The following is a 19,268-nucleotide window of genomic DNA, read 5'->3' as shown; positions in this document are numbered from 1 at the left end:
TTCCAAAGTTGAGTGAAGAAAACAGAATCACTTGGGTTGCAGATTATGAGGCAGTATGCCGCACAGTCAGATGCCAGGCCCCACAGGTGCAATGCCTTAAGCAAGGAAACAAGCATCAAATGAAAGGGGTAACATCTGGAAGTTGGGATGGGAATTTCAGAAGCAAGGGCAGAGGAAGCACACAGGTCAGAGCAAAGTTTCTGAAACAAGACTCGAGTTCCCACCTGGGTCATTGTAGTCAATGGTCCAGTTGGCACTTGCCCCATGTGTTAGTTCTGCTGTGAAGGGAGATGTGTTGGGGGGGAGATCTGGATCGATGATGTCGATGATATGAGGCTGTGGGTTCCTCTGGCAGAAGTCCATTTTTCGAGGTTCTGGTACAGGACCGTTGTCATTCACATCAGAGAGGAAGAGGAGAAGGGTTCCGGTTCCAGTAGCAAGTGGAGAACCTAACAGAAAATACATAAGAAACACCCCAACTGAGGATCCCTGATTAATGAATCCCTACTGCCTTCCATCAGACCAAACCCAAATCCTGCTCATCACCAGGCCCCACCCTGCCCCTGGAGCCTCCGCTTGCCAGTCCCAGGACATCTTCCCTCTTGATCAGTCAGGTTGCTGGTGTGCTTGTTCCCCAATTGGGTAACAATTACCCAAGTTATTCCTCACATCAAGGATACCCTTCCTCCTCTTCCTCACATAACTTTATTGTCCATGAAATTTTAAACACTCCAAGCAAGAAATCCTCATTGCTCTCTACCTCTTCTCCTTTTACTGAACTTCTATGGCTTTGAGGTCATTATTAAAGGCTTGAGCCTTTTTAAATAGCAGCAAGTTTACATCTCCAAGCTCATACACACTTGTGTTTACATTTCTTTTTTTTTTCTATTTTTTTATTCATTTTATTATCGTTAATCTACAATTACATGAAGAACATTACGGTTACTAGACTCCCTCCTTCACCAAGTCCCCCCCCACAAACCCCATTACAGTCACTGTCCATCAGCGTAATAAGATGTTTGCATCTTTTTACGTCCTCACACAGCACCTAGCATAGGATAGTAGAAAAAGTAGATACTCAAACAACTGTCATCACTGATAGATAGCACTTCAACCTCGCACATGAAGGGAAATCTAGCCCATGGCTTCAGCCCTCTGTCCCTAACACTGTCTTATTAAAAAAAGGTACATCTATAATGCACCGAGGTAGACATATTGTCAAGTAAAAAATAAATTAAAATTTTTAGTTTAATTTAAAACATGTCTAAGATAATGACTTTTATATATTATATAAATAAATAAAACATGTCTAAGATAATGACTATAATATATTATAGGAAAAAAAAACAAAGCCGCCCAACAACAGAGGACTGTATCTCAAACCTGTAGACAGATACACCTGGATGGCAAGGCTGAGGATTTTTTTCTTTTTACCTTTCAGTAAAATTGTTTTAAAAAAACCACATAGCATAAAATTTACCATCTTAGCCACTTCTCAGTACACAGTGGAAGAGTGTCAGTATTGTTGTGACACAGATCTCCAGACCTTTTTCATCTTGTAAAACAAACTGGAGCTTTTAAACAACTACTCCCCATTCCCCCTTCTCCCAACCTCTGGTAACCATTCTACTTTCTGCTTCTATGAATTTGACTACTTTCTTGTCTCATGTAGGTGAAATTATATAGCACTTGTCTTTTTGCGATTGATTTGTTTCATTTAGCACAATGTCCTGAAGGTTTATCCATGTTGTAACATGTAACAGAATTTTCTTCCTTCTTAAGGATGAATAACTCCATGATTTTTGGAGACAACATTTGGTTCATCCATTCATCCATGGATGGATCTTTTTACCTCAACCTGTGCAGTTCTTAACCAATGAGCAGGAGTCATTTAAAATTTTTTTCTAATTAAAAAAAAACTTTTAAAAAATTAAATAAGCTACTAGATTTTCTGAAGAATATATTCATAAATGACATATCCAATGAGTTAACATCCAAAATACATGAAAATAAATTCTCCTCTTAGACCATATACACTGAAAAGTATTGAGTCATACACAGTCAAACTAACACTTGAAGAATTATTCAGAACCACCATACCTTAGCCATTACTATTAGGTCAGAGGTCAGCAAACTAAGGACTTCTAGCCAAATTAGGAACACAGCCGTAACATTCCTCCTTTATACATTATGTATGGCCGCTTTGAGGCAACAAGAGCAATAGAGACTGTACGGCCTACAGAAGCCAAAATAGTTACTCTCTGGCCCCTTATAGAAAGTTTGCCCACCCTTAGTTCAAGGGCCATTTCCTCCACTTACTTTCAGGCCAGGCTACAGAATTCCCATGCAGCTAGAGACAGATGGCCAGCATTAACACTGCAGCTGAAGCCATGGGCTAGATTTCCCTTCATGTGCGAGTATTCTGTGACTAGAGCCCCATTATGGCCTTACGTGCTTTGCTCTCTGCTTTCTAGATTGTCAGACTTGGAATTACTACCTCAGGAGGTTAGTGAGGAAGAGAGGAAGAGAATTCATCACAAGAAGCTAACAGGTTCTCTTTAACAGTGATTTTGCTTCTGAATATCTTTCTGTGGGGAGTGTTTGCATATAAAGGCATATACAGGGATGTTAACCTGTCATGCACAGAAATAAGGAACAATGGGGGACAACCCCAGTGTCCTTCAATGTGTGAATGATTAGATTATGTCATATGCAGATAACACTGTCTTATTAAAAAAAGGTACATCTATTATGCACCAAGGTAGACATATTGTCAAGTAAAAAATAAATTAAAAATTTTAGTTTAATTTAAAACATATCTAAGATAATGATTTTTATGACAAAAACAAAATGAACTATAAATCAGATAGTGGCTTTATAATAAACTCTATTGCCTTATGTATACAAATGTATTCAAATACACAGAAACAATCTGGACGGATCCACACTTCACTTATAATAACAATGATCGATGATAAAAATGATAGTCCTTACAGAGCATGTACTATGTAGCAGGCATTCTTCTAGGCACTTTTTAACTCATTTAATCCAGATAGGGTATTCAGAAACCTAGATAATAAGCCTAAGATCACATAGGTACTAAGCTATGGTCCCAGGAAGTAAACCCAGGCAGCCTGGCTTCCACAGAGAAGACATGGAGTTTAGCTACAAGAGTGAGTAGTGAAAAGGAACTTCTGTTTGACATAAATTATTTTCATTTTTGACGATTAGAATGCTCTTGTTTAAGAATAAAAAGGATGAACTCTGAGAATATATTCATAAGTGACATATCTGATGAGTTAACATCCAAAATACATGGAGAACTCAAATGCCTTAACACCCAAAAAGCAAATAAACTGATTAAAAAATGGGCAGAGAATCTGAACAGACACTTCTCCAAAGAAGAAATTCACATGGCCAACAGGCACGTGAAAAGATGCTCCACATCGCTAATTCTCAGGAAAATGCAAATTAAAACCACAATGAGATACCACGTCACACGAGTTAGGGTAGCCAACATCCAAAAGACAATGGAACAACAAATGCTGGCAAGGATGCAGAGAAAGGGGAACCCTCCTACACTGCTGGTGGGAATGTAAATTAGTTCAACCATTGTGTAAAGCAATACAATATGGAGGTTCCTCAAAAAACTAAGAATAGAAATACCATTTGACCCAGAAAGTCCACTCCTAGGAACTTACCCAAAGAAAACAAGATCCCTGATTCAAAAAGACATATGCACCCCTATATTTATAGCTGCACTATTTACAGTAGCCAAGAAATGGAAGCAACCTAAGTGTCCATCAGTAGATGAGTGGATAAAGAAGATGTGGTACATATACACAATGGAATACTATTCAGCTATAAGAAAAAAACAAATCCTACCAATTGCGACAACATGGATGGACCTGGAGGGTATTTTGCTCAGTGAAATAAGCCAGGTGGAGAAAAACAAGAACCAAACGATTTCACTCCTTTGTGGAGCATAACAACTAAGCAAAACTGAAGCAACAAAACAGCAGCAGACTCAGAGACTCCAAGAAGGGACTAGCGGTTACCAAAGGGAAAGAGGTTGGGAGGCGTGTGCGGAGGGAGGGAAAAGAGGATTAAAGGGTATTATGTTTAACACACATAATGTGGGGGGGCCACGGGGAAGGCAGTATAGCACAAAGACAAGTAGTGACTCCATAGCATCTCATTACGCTGATGGACAGTGATTGCAATGGGGTGTGAGGGGGGACTTGATAATATGGGTGAATGTAGTAACCACAATGTTGCTCATGTGAAACCTTCTTAAGATCATATATATCAATGATAAAGATATCACTGATATATAAACAATAGGATAAAAAACAAAAGGATGAACTCTGTCTCCAAAAGAAGGGTTGGGGAAAGGGAGCAAAATGGCCAGGAGAGTGAAACAGCATAGGCTAAACAGGAAGGGCAATCTTACCATTGTCGGTGGCTATAATGAGGGCTGTGTATGTGCTGTTCTTCACGTGCTTAGAGTCCTCTCTGTCCAACTCAGCCCGAGTGGAAATGGCACCAGTGTCTGGATTAATCTCCAGCCAGTTGGCTGTGTCCCTCCAGATCCGATACCTGAAAAGGCACAGGTTCTGACTTAAAACAGGAACCATGAACAGCATGAAGCTGAAGGAGGATAAGGCTCCTTCCTCTCTGTTGATATACTTGTTTCCAATTTTCTTATAAAAAAAAAAAACCAAACATCTACAGAAAAGATACCAGGAGAGTATGACGACAAACCATATGCCCTCCACCTGTTAATATTTTGCCATATATGTAAGTTTCCACACATACATAACAGGATCTGCTGAACCATTTGAGGTTATGTTGAAGACATGTTCCTTTACTCATTAAATACTCGAGTGTGTCATCTCCTAAGAACAGAGGCATTCTCCTCATATAACCACAATTTGACTTTCAATTTCAGGAAATACAACTTTGACATAGAACTATTATGTAATACATGGTACATATTCAAGTCGCCCATTTCCCCAAAACTACCTTTCATGACACCACTGCCCCAATTCAGGATCCAATCCAGAATCATGCACGGCATTTCGGTGTCATGTTTCTTGAATTTGGAACCAAACTTAAATTTGTTTCTCATTAATTTGGGACCATTCTTTAGCTTTTTCCTTCTTAGCATTGACCATTTTGAAATGTCAGTTCTACAAAACAGGCCATTTGCTTTGTAGAAAACCCATCCATTTGGGTTTGTCCAATTATTCCCTGATAGAATCAAGCCGTGCAGTGGAGGTGTGGGGTGAGAACACTGCACAGGTGATGTGTCCCCACTGCATCACACTAGGAGGGACATGACGTCTGTTCTTTTACTGGGGATGTTAACTTTGCACTTGGGTAAGGGAGAGGCCACCAGATTTCTTCATAGTAAAGGCACCTTTTTTCTCTTTGTAATTTATCTATAATCTGAGGGGAGATAATCTGAGAATATCCTATTCACCAATTTTGATCCAACAGACTAAGCATCTGTGGATAATTCTTGCCTGAAGCAATGAGTCCTAAGATCCTTACGTACTTTTAAAAGCAGACCCCTTCAAACCAGCTCCCCCAAGAATACAGTAGTTCTCAAAAGGTAGAATATGCTGCCCAACACCCCCACCACAAGCATTTGGAGATCTGGGTTGACATGGTGACTTGGGGGTGGCCTGCACTATTGGCACTTAATGGCAGGTGCCAGAGAGGATAAAGAGCCTTCTGGTCTTACACAGCAAAACAGTTATTCAAATGCCAAGAGAATTTGGTTAAGAATACCCTATTAGGAGTACCAGAAACAGTCAACCAGAGGAAACAGAGTCTTGAAGAACAGAGGTACACTGCCCAGTTATCTAATGGGGTCACAGAAAGGCTCAGAAAGAGAAGCAAAGACACCTGGAGAGGACAGGGCCCTAGATACCTGCGGGTTAGTCCTCAGCTTCCTGAAAGCACAAAGCAGTGAGCAACGGAACATGGTCTTTATCCCAGGGGTAAAGACCTCTACACGCACTACTAAGACTAGGTCCTGAACTTCTCAGATATACCCTGAACTACAATTTCAATACTAAGACACCAATCCAGCCTGGAAACCATACAGTCCATGGCTTCATCACTGACCCCACGCCCTGCAGTATTGCCTTTGGTTTTCCTCCTCTCCTTCTGAACTTTCATTAAAGACACATCTTAACAGCTCTCATATTTTGGACCACCTAAAAGAATCCTCAGATGATGAGCAGTACATTGGCTTTAAGTACAAAATTAGAAAATTCGAAAGCAGATCTCAGACATCACAAGATTTCTCCTATAAAGATTTCAGCGTTTATCTTATTTAAATAAGGTTTTTAAAAAAAACCCTACCAAATGCCACTAACACACCTAACAAAAAACAGTAATTACTTAATGTCATTCAGTGCCAAATCTGTGTTCACATTTCTCTCATTGTCACAGGGGTGTCTTTTATAGGTGAACTGTTGAATCTGTAGTCAAGAATAGTCTACACATTACAACTGATCTTAATATTCTTTAAACCTATACTTAGGGTGATCACTCCCACCCTTCTGCCATTGTTGAAACTGTCATGCATTGTTCCCCCATTCTGTACTTAGCTGCTTTCTCATGGCATTGAACTTCTTCACTCCCCACATTTCTACGAAATCAGATCCTAAGGCTTGATTAGATTCTGTTTCAACTTTCATTTCCTGCCAAGTGGCACACCATGTCAGGTGGTGCTTGTTTTAGTAAAGCCTGAACAGTCAGAAGGTTTGGGGGTTATCAGTCGGGCTCCTCCATTTTAAAATCCCCTATCACCCTTGACCTGATACTGAGATCACTACCTGGACCCCCGTACAGCTCATCCTGTGCAGTGCACACACATGGTTTAACAGGATTTATGAGCTCTTTCATTCAGGATAGAATTAGCACTTTCTAAGAGAACCTCAGAAGTGGAAGACACACTTAAACTTCTTCTTATTTTAAGTTTAGTAAGTCATAGGAGCCAAATATAAAATAAGTCACTGATGCTAAATATAAATGCCTCCCTACCCCCCAAAAAAGAACACTCTCAATTACCAAGCATGACTCTATATTTTTGATTTGCCAAACGTTTTTCCTAAATAGTTCGGAGCACTCTGACAATGTCCTTGAAAGAAGATAAACGCAGATTGGAATGTCTCTCGGAGAAGAGGAAGCAGGCACATTGGCTGAGGCCTCTGTGATCCTCAGAAATCACACTGTTACTAACGAGACACACCTGTCATTGGATTTGTGCTCTGATGGTTTTTCCTAGTCAAACCCACCTCTTAAAAGATTAAGAATATTCCGTATCATACATGGTCATAGGAGTGTTGCTCTCGGTTGGTTTGTACATGTGTTTTCAGCATCAGTGGCTATGATTTACATTACAGAGGTGCCCTCGAGTCTAAAAAGGGAAGAAACAGTAAGCTACTTCTAACACAATACCATGTATTGTGTTAGATAAGGGGAATGTGGATAAGATACGTATGTGTAAATGATATGGGGAATGGGGATAAGAAAGGAATAAAAATAAATAAATGAGTCCAGTGAGAAGGGTTTTGAACAGACCAATGATGGTAAAATGCTATGAACTAAATATTCTATACACATACACACACCCAGCTGCCGTCAGTTGAAAAGTCCTCACACTTACGTTATCTTCTGTTCCATAAACCTGTCAGGTTCCTGAGCAGTGTAGGACGTGATTTCCAGGCCCACACCAAAGTCTTCGGGCACTTCGACCCTCTTCTGAGGCGGCACGAAGATGGGAGCTTCATTCACATCAACCACATCCACAGTGACAGTGGCCGTGGAGGTGGAGAGAATGACCTCAAAGGGAGCCACGTTCTCTACTGCCACATACAGAGTATACTGCTGCTTGGCCTCAAAATCCAAGCCCTAAGGAGCAGAAAAAATCTGAGTTAGAGAAATACATTTCTATGTCAGTTTAAAAAAAATGAAATCCTTAACTCTTGCTTTTGGTTAGCAAAATACTGGTGGTTTTCAAATCTGGCTGCATTAAGAATTAACTTGAGAACTTTTAAAGGTAACAGATGCCCAGGCCCTAACCCCAGACTCAGTAAACAATCATCTTTGAGGGTAGGGCCTGCACATCAGTAGTTTTTTAGAGTTCTCAAAGACTACCAGGTAAACTTATTATAGCTGAGAATCTCAGGAGAAAAATAAAGATGAACTACATGAAATCTCAAGTGGCAAACCTCAGTTAACACTAGTACAGGAAGTCATTTGTTTACCCCCAGAGACTAGTAAGAATGATCACATTCTATGTGACATGTTGGCCACGTGACAGCAGATGGACAGAGGACCCTGCCTGTCCACCTCGCCAACCCCAGTAAGTTTAGTGGCGAATATGGGGTTCAGAATCAGTCAGCAATGAAGTCAAATCCCAGCCAGGCCATTTCCTAGCTGTGTGATTTGGGAAACTTTGCCTCTAGGTCTGTTGTGACCCCTGAAGAAGCAGGAATAGGAACTCCTCAAAGGTGCTGTAAGGAATAAACTGGGAACTTGCATGAAGGACCTTGTAGGTGGTAGGGAATCAAATCACCAGCTTCTTTTGTTGATAGAATAGCAACAGAAAATGTTGACATCAAATGTTCAGTGGGAAACAAGATTACAGTAGTCCAAACACGACGGGTCTTCTCACTTGCTCAAGAGGAAGCCAGAGTTCTGGGGCTAATTGAGGGACCTGTTAACTCTGACTTTGCCAAGGAAATCACCAACTTCTTAGTTTTCAGGTTTCTAAGACATCCTTCCAGAACAGTTCTACTTTCCCACTTCTGAAATAACACCACAAAATAGAAGAGACTGGTAAACCATTTTTCCTCTCCTTTGCAAAATAGGTATAGAAGGTAAGAAAATGTTTCAGGGAAAGAGCCTATAAAACAGATGGTATTTCCTCCTCAATTTTGGGGCGCTGTGTGGGGGCACATGGGCCTGAAGAGCCACTGTAAACCACAAATGGTCCACCAGCACCGCCCCCCCAGCCCCCCCACCGCTGTGCTGATCTGCCTCGCAGAAGACCCCAGGGGACCTGCGCGTGGGCAGCTAGCCGGCTGTCAGCTTCTGCATCTTGCCAGGCACCAGACAAACCTTAGCTGTTTTCAAAATGCCTTCGTTGGTTACTGGGTCTGTGGTGACGGCAAATTGTCCCTCGTTGTCATTCAGTATGCTGTACACAGCCTCCCAAGCTGGGGTATTGGGGACATCGGCATCAGTCACTTTGAGTCTGGTGATGACAACGTCAGCCTCATTCTCAAGCACGGTCCCCTCGTACTGCAGGCAGGGCAAAGAAGTTGGGTCACTTAGGACATCCAGAGACCCAACACGGAGCCAGGTCTCAGGGGACTGTGGGAATGCTTTCTGAGCACAAGCTCTGAGGAGAGTCTCAGAAGACAAGCTCACTCTCCCAGGAGGGCCTTTATTTCCTGTTGTTGGAGCACCGTCCTCCTGAGTGTCTGCAGCGGCTTCCCAAAGCCCTGGCTATCCGGGCTCCTCAGCACACTCTGGCCCAGCTGCTGTGATCTTAGCCAAGTGCAAGACATTGCAGTTTATCCACCACTCCCCTCCTCCCTCATCATTCTCAGTGGTTCCAGTAATTTCATAAAATGAAACTCTAGTCATTGCAGTCTCTGCTTAAAACCTTTTGATGACATCCCTTTGCACTCAGGATAAATTCTAAAATTCTTGTCTCACCCTGCAAGGTCCTGCAGGACCCAACCTCAAATGGTTCACTACACTGACTGGTTTTCCATTCTTGTTATGCATCAAGCTTCCTCTTAATTCAGGGCATTTTGCATATGCTTATCCCTTTGCCTCAGTCACTCTTCCACCCTTCCTGTCCCACATCTGCCAACCTCCTTTCAAGTCTTACTAACTGTTACACTATCTTTGTGAAGCTTCCTTGTACTAGATGGCAGACACTGCCAACTGCCTACTGAACACCCACCCATTCTCCCCTTCTTCACTAACTATATTATTGGTGGCAGCAATGTGCCCCAATTAAATACTGTATTTCCTCTTTTACTCGCAGATAGCAGGTGCTAACAAGCTGCACATGAAACTTGGGGGATGGTTCCTCACAGAAATAAGAGGACTTGACTTAGCAGCAATGCCTTTTGTACCCCTCAGCCTTGCCTCCTTCCTAAATGAGGCACAGATATGGCTGGTGCTCTAGCAACCACCGTGGGCCACAGGGTGACACAGGCTATGCACCAGGAGTAGTGGGACAGCAAGACAAGGAGGCTTGGTCTCTCCTGACAGAGTGGACTATCTTCTCTGGGACTTCTGTGACATAAGAGATAAAGCCAACTCTATTTGTTTAAACTACAGGAGTCAAGTCTCTGTTAGTAACCACTGAGCTGACTTTTAATACAATAAGGCTTAATATGGCTCTCAGCACATTCTCCTTGACTGCGCTTAATATAATTGCACATAATAATTTGTGTAAGTCACCTATCATGTCTTTAGCTAGACTATAAGTTCCTTGGGAACAGAATCTTTGTCTGCTTTGTGATACTACCTCCAGTGTCTAACAGTGTCTGGTATAAACTCAGAAAGTACTTGTTCAAAGAACAAATAAAACCTGGTAAGATTGGCCACCAATATGCACAGTATGAGGACACGTTCAGTAGATGCTTTTTGCAACGTCACACACGTGTACCAGTGAGCCCCAGGCTGACAGGAACAGAGACAACTGCCACCTCAATCTGCTTCCTATTTAAAGGTCACGTGTCTGCGGAAAGTTTTCAAAGGGTTCACCCATACACAGTTGTGAATAAAGGACCCTTCTTCGGAAACCATCCAAGGAGGTGCAGTGTTACCGTGGTTGGTTTGAAGAAGGGGGCGTTATCGTTGATGTCAGTGACTGTGATCACGGCTACAGCGGTCGTGCTTAAGCCTTCACCTTGAAGGTCAGCAGCTTGAACCACCAGGGTGTAGGTGGGATAGCTCTGCAGAGAGATTCAACATGCCCGAGTCAGGACCAACAGCCACATCAGGCCCAGCCCATAGCATAGAAACAAAAGTATTTTTATCATCTGTTTAAAGCCAGCCTGCTTTCTAAGTACAAGACCTCTGGACAGATATTTAGACACAAAGCTCAGACCATCACCGTACAAAGTGGCAACTGTCCTGAGCAGAGTTTTGCCCTGTCCGTGGGACTTAGCCAATGCACACTGGCCCTTCACATCCTCTGGGGACTCTTGAGCCCTGACCTCCCGGTCCAGCCCGGCCGTGACCACGCTGATGACTCCTGTGTCCCTGTTGATGGTGAACATTTTGTTGTGAGGCAGCTCGGGGTCTTGGCTGATGATGGTGTAAGCGATGGCAGCGTTGTAGGTGTTCACGTCATCGTCCTTGTCTGTGGCCGTGACCTGCATCACAGATGTTCCTGGGCGTTGGAGAGAAAGGCTCAGTCAAGCTGTGCTTTGGGGTCTCGTCAACACAGCTCCACTCAATTCTGCCCAGTGTTGAAAAAAAGAGAGGCTCCGGGGATGGTACCATGTCATGGCTCCTCATTCTCCAATTTCCCAAATTCTTACCAAAATGGTAGGGGAAGAAGAAAGCATTGTACCAATGAGCAATGTTCTAAGAACTCAGCTTTTCCAACAGATATTTGGCTGAGCGGTGGGCAGGTGGCAAGTGAAGGGAAGTATGGGGAATAGATAACCTTAAACACTGTGCCATGTTTCTTATATTGAGTGAACGGCATGTAAAAGAAGCAAAATCCCACAAATTTCCGAAACTGGCTTCTCAGCCACAGCTTCACCTGAGAGAATGGTCATTTGACATCAATACCTTCAAGGTGAAGAAAATATCTATAACACACATGACTGACAAAGGGCTAGTTCCCAGAACATCTAATTAACTCTTGACAAATCAACAGGAAAAAGACAAATAGCCCAAAAGAAAAAAGGGCAAAAGATTCAAAAAATCTAAATGGTGGGGGTGGGTGGGAAGGGAGGGAGAAGGGGAATAAGGGGCATTACGATTAGCACACATAATGTGGGAGGGGGCGTGGAGAAGGCAGTATAGCACAGAGAAGACAAGTAGTGATTCTACAGCATCGTACTATGTTGATGGACAGTGACTGTGAACGGGGATGTGGGGGGTACTTGGTGAAGGGGGGAGCCTAGTAAACATAATGTCCTTCATGTAATTGTAGATAAATGATACCAAAAAAAAAATAATAATCCAAATGGCCAACAAATAAATGATAAAATGCTTAGCCTCTTAATAATCAGAGAAATGCAATTTAAAACTGCATAGAGATACAATTACACACTCAACAGATTGGCCAAAGCTTAGTCTAACAATCCAGGATATACACTGCTCATAGGTGTGTGTGCAAACTGGTTTAACTGCCTTGGAAAACAGTTTATCAACATGTAGTAAAGTTGAATATGCACACTTCCTACAACTGGACAATCCATTCTTATGGATATATACCCTAGAAAGGTTCTTGGCATATTTGTACTAGGAGGTGTATCCAAGAATGTCCTTATTACTGTACCTAATGGCAAGAAATTGAAACCACCCCAGTTTCCATCAATAATGGCATAAACTGGTTTTACAGGAATATAAAAGTATTCATGCAAGGGAATAATACAATGCAGTGATGAGAATAAATGGGCTTATTGCTGTGGGTAATGACATGGAGAACTCTATGTACGTGAAATAGAATGAAAGAAGTACATCCCAGTAATACATGTACAAATAATGCGATTCCACATATATTTCAATGGAAAATGGGCTAAACAAGATATTATCCAGAAGTAAATATGCACTTGGTGAAAGATAAGGAATGCCAAGGAATGACCACCATGAAAGTCAGGGCAGGGGAGACCTTTACGGGGAGAGAACAGAGAAGAACCATCATCAGGAATGGCTTAAGGTACTGGAAAGGTACTGTTTCTTAACCAGGGAAGGTTGTGTTTAAAGTGCTCCTATTTTATACGTATTTCTGTTGGTAGGATGTTCCACACCCACACCCACACCCACACAGTGGCTTCCAAAGAAGTTCTGTCTGCATAAAGGGCCTGACACGCAACACCAGCCCCAACACTTTGGGGTCCGAAGAGTCTAAGTGCCTTTCTGGGTATTCAGATCCTCACATTGGATATACCTGGGAGAGCACCTTCCATGACAGACCCTTCAAAGACCGGCTGGGTGAACTCGGGCTTGTTGTCATTCTGATCTGTCACTGTGATCACAATCTCCATTGGGTCCTCGATTGCTTCCCCGTTTGAAGACACAGCATGCGAGTAGAGCTGCAACAGCCAAGTGAGGGTTATGTGGGTCCAGACAAGGTGGAGGAGGAAGTGGGGAGGGGCCTGAGCAGAGCTCCCCCTTCCCACTCTCTGAGACCCAAGGACGGATATGCCCAGCAGAAAACTTTTCTTACACATGCTGCTGCTTCAACGATGTCATGATAATGGTTGAGATCATGACATGTAAATAGACTCATGGGCTGCAGAACACATCCACCAGGCCAGAGCTCCCACGGCCTACAGGAGGGCCGGGGAGCTCGGGCCTGGGACAGAAAGGTGGAAGCCTAAAACACTCCTGACTTATTCCAAGCAGGGCAAAATTTGCTCTGGCCATCCAGGCTACAGTTTCCCACAGATTTTTCTCTATTTGGCATCAATGCATTACCTCCTAGCTCAGACTGCTACCAAGGCCCCAAAATGATTTTTGCTTCCCAACATCATCACTGGCCTCTTCTTTTGGGCCAGGAACTTTTAGCACCAAGAACAAATTGACATCTTGGGTCTAAACTCATGTATGACGCATAAGGACTCTTTCCTTCTTTATTCTTAACAAAGAAAAAAAGGAACAACCTCCAGTCTTTCAAGGTTCTGTCATTTCTCCGTATCAGCAGGTCTAGAGGTGTCAAGCTCCTCACATGTCCGGAGCATCTGAGCTAGAGATCCAACAGGAGCTGACCAAAAAATCCTGGAAGGGTGTGGCCCCATCATTAACAAGCTTCTAAAAGATACTCACAATGTACTTGGCAATTTCTTCTCTATCCAGAGGCTCCGTCACTTTCAGCCATCCTGATTCTTTTTCAATAACAAACACACCAACAGGGGGTTTGTCGGCTCCTTGGCCTGTGATGCTGTAGAAAACGTTGACTTCTTTATCCCTGTTAGATTTGATCTGAAAAAAAAATGTTAGCAAGGAAGGGCCCCGACACTGGGGATTTTCCCTTCCTCTCCTTGGTCCCTCTCTGCCAAATGGACAACTTCCTTCTGTACCTGAACCAGATTTTTAGGAAATGGGCCTTTCTCATTTTCTGGGCAGCTGATGGGAGGAATAACCCAGTCTCTCTTCTGTCGTCTGAGACCCTGGTGGGGGTTGGGAAATGTGAGCACTTCCATCTGGGTTCCAGAGGGAGGGTCCTAAAAGGAAGGAGATGGAGAGCAAAATCAGACAATTCATGAGAGTTAATACAGGCCCAACAGCCCCACCTATCCAGACGGCATCTCCACCCTCCTGGGGGCAGGCTATGGTTTGAACTTAATGACAAAATCAACAGCCAGAACAAAACCCAGTGAACCTCTTTGCCATTAAAAGACGACATTTTCTTTTGATCCCTCTTAGTGTCCAGAGTATAAATAATCATTACGCATATGATTGCAGGTTTGAGGGTTTGATATTATTTTACAAGTTATTTTAAGCCTACATATCTCACTTGTTTTTAATAGAATATTATACTCTGATGATTTCACATCAGAGCTTACTCAGCAACTAGATATTCAAGTGCTTAAATCTTCTTTTCTTTTTATGTTTTTCCTAGGGATATAGGACCCCAAAGTGGAGCTATCAGTCAAAATGAGTTAAGTTTTGGGAACTGGTACAAGAACTACTTTGTAATCGATACAAGTTCCTTAATCTCATTGTGCCATTGCATTTATAGGGTTTCCGTTTGTTCTAATAGAGCTGTTGGGCTGTTGGGATGGAAACTTGAAACACCCTTTGAGACTTGTATTGAACAGTTTTCATGAGCAATAAAGATAACTTTATGCACACTCGGGGAAATAAGATAGTTGAGGATGGGAAAAAACACCTGCCACATTGTTTCGGTGTTTTAAAGTCATTAGCGGTAACATGGTAAAGGTTCCAGAGGACAATTCCATCCCCTTCCCTCCTCATCATCACTGAGCACCGTTGGCCAAGTGTGATTCAAGCCCTATTTCCTGGCTTTTAAATTTTATTCAAAATGCACAAGACAGACATGAGATGCGACCAAACAACATCGCCTCTCAGTCCTGCTTTCCTGCATAATGGCCACTCAACACACCGCCTGCATCCTTGCAACAATTTCCTAGAGAAGCAGAGCCGCCTGGGCAAACGACAGACTCTGGAGCCAGGCTGCGTGGCTTTGAATCCTCACTTTGGCAACCTCTCCTCTTGGCAGATTATTTAACCTCTCTGTCCCACAGTTTCCTAATATCTAAAATGGAGATATTATTAGTATCTACCTCATAGCCTTCTTGGAAGGATAAAGTGAGATACTAGTACTTCAGATAAAGCACTTAGATCAGTGCCTGAATAAATGATAAATGGTAATGATGAAGATGATGGTTGGAAAACACTGAGCTACACCTTTAATGAAGTCAAGTTTGGGGTTTGACACCAGCACAGGAACAAAGTATTGAACTGACTGTCCACACTCTATCCTAAGCCTAAAAATGACCATCTTATACAACTACGGTGAGCAACTAGGCACTGATGAATACATACAGATTCAACTGCCACCCTGAGGAGGAAGACAAAGAGCACGCCTTGCTGACAGCAGCATTCCACAGACTGACGATGATGATGAACACCGTGCTGGCAAAACCTAACAGCAACATCTTCATGTGTGGTAGTAAAGGGAATTGTGCCTAAACTTACTGAACATGGCATTCACCCCTCAAAATAAAAGAGACAATGAACTGGAAAGTTAGATCTATTCTTCTTTTCCCCCTAGCTATATTGAGGTATAATTGACTAATTAAAAATTATATATATGAAAGATGCATAATGCAGCAAATTAAAATATATAAGATGTATCCTTATATGAACTAAACGGAAGGTAAGATTGATACCCTTTCTCCTAATGCAGGACCACCTGGCTTTGCAAGGGTCTCTTGAACTAGAGAAAAATCTAAGTGAGCATCAAACCAGCTGTAACAGAGCTGTCACCCACTACTCAACAACCATTCTTCCTTTCTTAATTAATAAAGACAAAAAAAAAAATCTCTCTCCACATTATCTCAGTTTTGTATCCAACAGTGTGAACAAGTAAAAGGCTACATTTTCTTTCTTTTTTTTTATTAAGGTATTATTGATACACACTCTTGTGAAGGTTTCACATGAAAAAATAATGTGGTTACTACATTTACATTACTACGTATTATCAAGTCCCCACCCATACCCCAATGCAGTCACTGTCCATCAGGGTAGCAAGATACCACAGATTCACTATTTGTAAAAGGCTACATTTTTTATGCTACACTTGCAGCTACATATGGCCATGAAGCCAAGTTCTAGCCCACGTGATGTAAGCATAATTTGAGAATTCCAAGACACCCTTGGACTTGCTTAACTTGAAAGAGAAACACACTACTTTGCATATAATGTGTGTATTTCTGTAACATGTACTTGAACCTAACAATGAGACAAAAGATATGGAGGCAGATGCAAAGGTGGCAGTGGGCAGGAAATGGAAAACCCAAGCTCAAAACTGTCTTTTGGTTCTAAGATGCTTCCACGCACAATTGCCCAGCAAGAACTCCCTGTGCTGAACTGAACTTACATGAATGATGGAGGAAGTTGGAGTCATGAGTCAAGAGAATTATGTTAATATAGTTCTACTATGTTCCTCATTTTTCTGATCTGTCCAATTATACCAGGGAGGAAAATCAGATCATGATTATTAATTTCCTAGAATCTCAACAGTCTTTAGGGGAAAAAAACAAGAGCCAGCCAAAAAATCCCTTGGCACTTACAACATGTTTCACACTTCCAAGGCCATAGGAGGAAATAACCAGCGTCCCCTAGAGAAACACTTTGGTAGGAGCACCATGGGAGCAGTTTAGAAACTGGCAAAGGCATTTGGCTTATGTAGCAAGACCCAGAAACCTGGGCAGACATATTCTTTCCTTCATGGCCAATCCATCATCTGTCCATTCAATATTTACTGAGCTCCTAGGATGTGCCAGCCCAAAAGCCAGGCACCGTAAGTACAATGGGGTAGGATCCTGTGGAGATTATAGTCCAGTGGGGCAAGGGCTTCCTACTCATTCTTCCCCTTCTTTGCCAAGACCCTCCCCACTAGAAACACAAAGGGCAAAAATGATCAAAGAATTGACCTGCTGTTCATTCTTCCCCCAGGAACAGACAGGTGACAATTACTGAGTACTTATTATCTGCCTAGCAGTTCAAGCATTTCACATGTGTTAATCCAGGCAGTTGCTATCATCTTATCATTTTCTGCTAATAAATGGCAGGGCTGGGATTCAATTCCAGACAGTGTCCATGATCTTATCCACTATGCTACACTACCTGCGAGAAAAGGGTAAAGACCCCTTGCCATCACTCCCTCTCCACCCAACAGAAACACTCCCCAGTGAGAATTAGTTCAGTCAAACCAGTGAACTAGGGGTGATTTCTCCCCACAAGGGGCACTGGCCGTGTCTGGGGACATTGTTGGTTGTCACAACTAGAGGAGTGCTACTGGCATCCATCCAGCGGGTTAAGGCCAGGGACGTTGCCGACCATTACATAACACATGGGACAACCCCACAATAAAGAACTATCCACTCCCACATGTGAATGGTACCGCAGCGGAGAAACCTGGATTAGGCCGCAGACTAATACTGAACTTCAGGAAATGCTCCAACATACGTGATGGTGGTGGCGGTGTGGGTGGCGGTGGTGGGCTGCGGCCTTCAGTATAATTTTGGTGGACAGCTTCCTGTGGCTGGAGTCCCAGGCATTGACAAGGAAACTCATCTCTGGATTATGAAGTTGCACAGGCCGTTTAACCGTAACCACACCATCTGGGCCCACTTGGAACCGGGAATCATCAGAAAAATAGGCTGTCCTTGGTTGACCAGTGCATCCTTCGAAACTCACTGCAGGGCATAAATCACAGCCATTAGGAAACTGAGCAAACTAAAGACAAGAGCATTCCTTCTCGAAGGCAACCCGAATTCACCCACCAAAAGCCTGACTCACATGAGAGAAGTACAAGCAGAACAAGCCACAGTCTGGTGACGGAAGAGCAAAGATACCAAAGTAATTGGTATCATCATTAGTGTGGTATCATCTAATACTAGTGTGGTAACATCTAAAGACTGTTAAGTGTGGTCTGATTTTTTTTCTCATCTACTTGTAAAGTGAATACGTTAATCTGTCTAGAAAGTTACCTTTTCCTTTTCAGTAATATTAAAGGGGCCTCTCCTTCCCATGGCCCTTGACTGTATAAAAACAGACCACTGAAATAACTCAGACAGAATACCTATTGAGTCCAAAAGCTGAGAGATGAAGGTAAGTGAAATACCACAGAGAGGCTACATTTGAATGAACAGTGGCATGTAATAAGACAGAGGCACATGGCATAAAGGTTGAAAGAATATGGACTCTGGAACAGACTGTCTCTGCTTATGAGCTCTGTGACCTTGGGCAAATCATTTAATCTCTATGCTTTAATCTACCCATCTGTAGAATGAAGGCAACAACATCAGCTATCTACTAGGGTTGTTTTAAGACACACAGAACAATGCCTGGCACATAATAAACATTATATTGAAGTTTCTTCAATAAAAATTTTAAAAACAAACATAGCTTTGGTTAATCATTTATTCAGCCCTCCCTCAAAAGCATTCCACTAAAGACACTGGTAACTAAATATTTATTGAGTGCTGATTACATACTTATCATCTGAGGCACAAAGAGGTAGTAATGCCTGCTTGCAATCTGAAGCACACAGGAGAAACTGATCACTGTCAGAGGAGATAATGAAGGGTGCATGGGAATGTCTTCAACGTGATCATATATACAGGGTATCAAGACAAATGCAAAAGGCAGAAAAGGACTACTTGGGTTGGGGAATGTTTATGACCAATGTTGTAACAGACTATTTAAAGCTTTATTGCTATTAAAGTATTAAAACTTAAAAAGTATTAAAACCCAAAGCTGGAGAAGCTATGGTGAAAAGTGCCTATACT

General features: G+C 42.4%; 1 protein-coding gene across 3 annotated transcripts in view; it reads right to left on the bottom strand.

Annotated features, from left to right (window-relative positions):
* The window catches only part of CDH1 (cadherin 1), an 81,580-nt gene that overhangs the window by 16,473 nt on the left and 45,839 nt on the right, over nucleotides 1-19,268 (bottom strand). For 2 of the 3 annotated variants that reach the window (XM_036897668.2, XM_036897669.2), the window contains 10 exons: nucleotides 17,944-18,173; nucleotides 14,307-14,450; nucleotides 14,053-14,208; nucleotides 13,175-13,319; nucleotides 11,265-11,440; nucleotides 10,872-11,000; nucleotides 9,142-9,324; nucleotides 7,685-7,929; nucleotides 4,454-4,599; nucleotides 225-449 (listed from right to left, as the gene is read on the bottom strand). In XM_036897668.2, the coding sequence (XP_036753563.2) occupies nucleotides 225-449; nucleotides 4,454-4,599; nucleotides 7,685-7,929; nucleotides 9,142-9,324; nucleotides 10,872-11,000; nucleotides 11,265-11,440; nucleotides 13,175-13,319; nucleotides 14,053-14,208; nucleotides 14,307-14,450; nucleotides 17,944-18,173 (1,779 nt within the window). The remainder of the gene's footprint in view (nucleotides 1-224; nucleotides 450-4,453; nucleotides 4,600-7,684; nucleotides 7,930-9,141; nucleotides 9,325-10,871; nucleotides 11,001-11,264; nucleotides 11,441-13,174; nucleotides 13,320-14,052; nucleotides 14,209-14,306; nucleotides 14,451-17,943; nucleotides 18,174-19,268) is intronic. The other variant, XM_057493586.1, reaches the window with a different exon arrangement.

This window comes from Manis pentadactyla, chromosome 15 (assembly GCF_030020395.1).
Source record: "Manis pentadactyla isolate mManPen7 chromosome 15, mManPen7.hap1, whole genome shotgun sequence".
Lineage (NCBI taxonomy): Eukaryota > Metazoa > Chordata > Mammalia > Pholidota > Manidae > Manis > Manis pentadactyla.
This window is presented reverse-complemented; position numbering and strand designations above follow the sequence as displayed.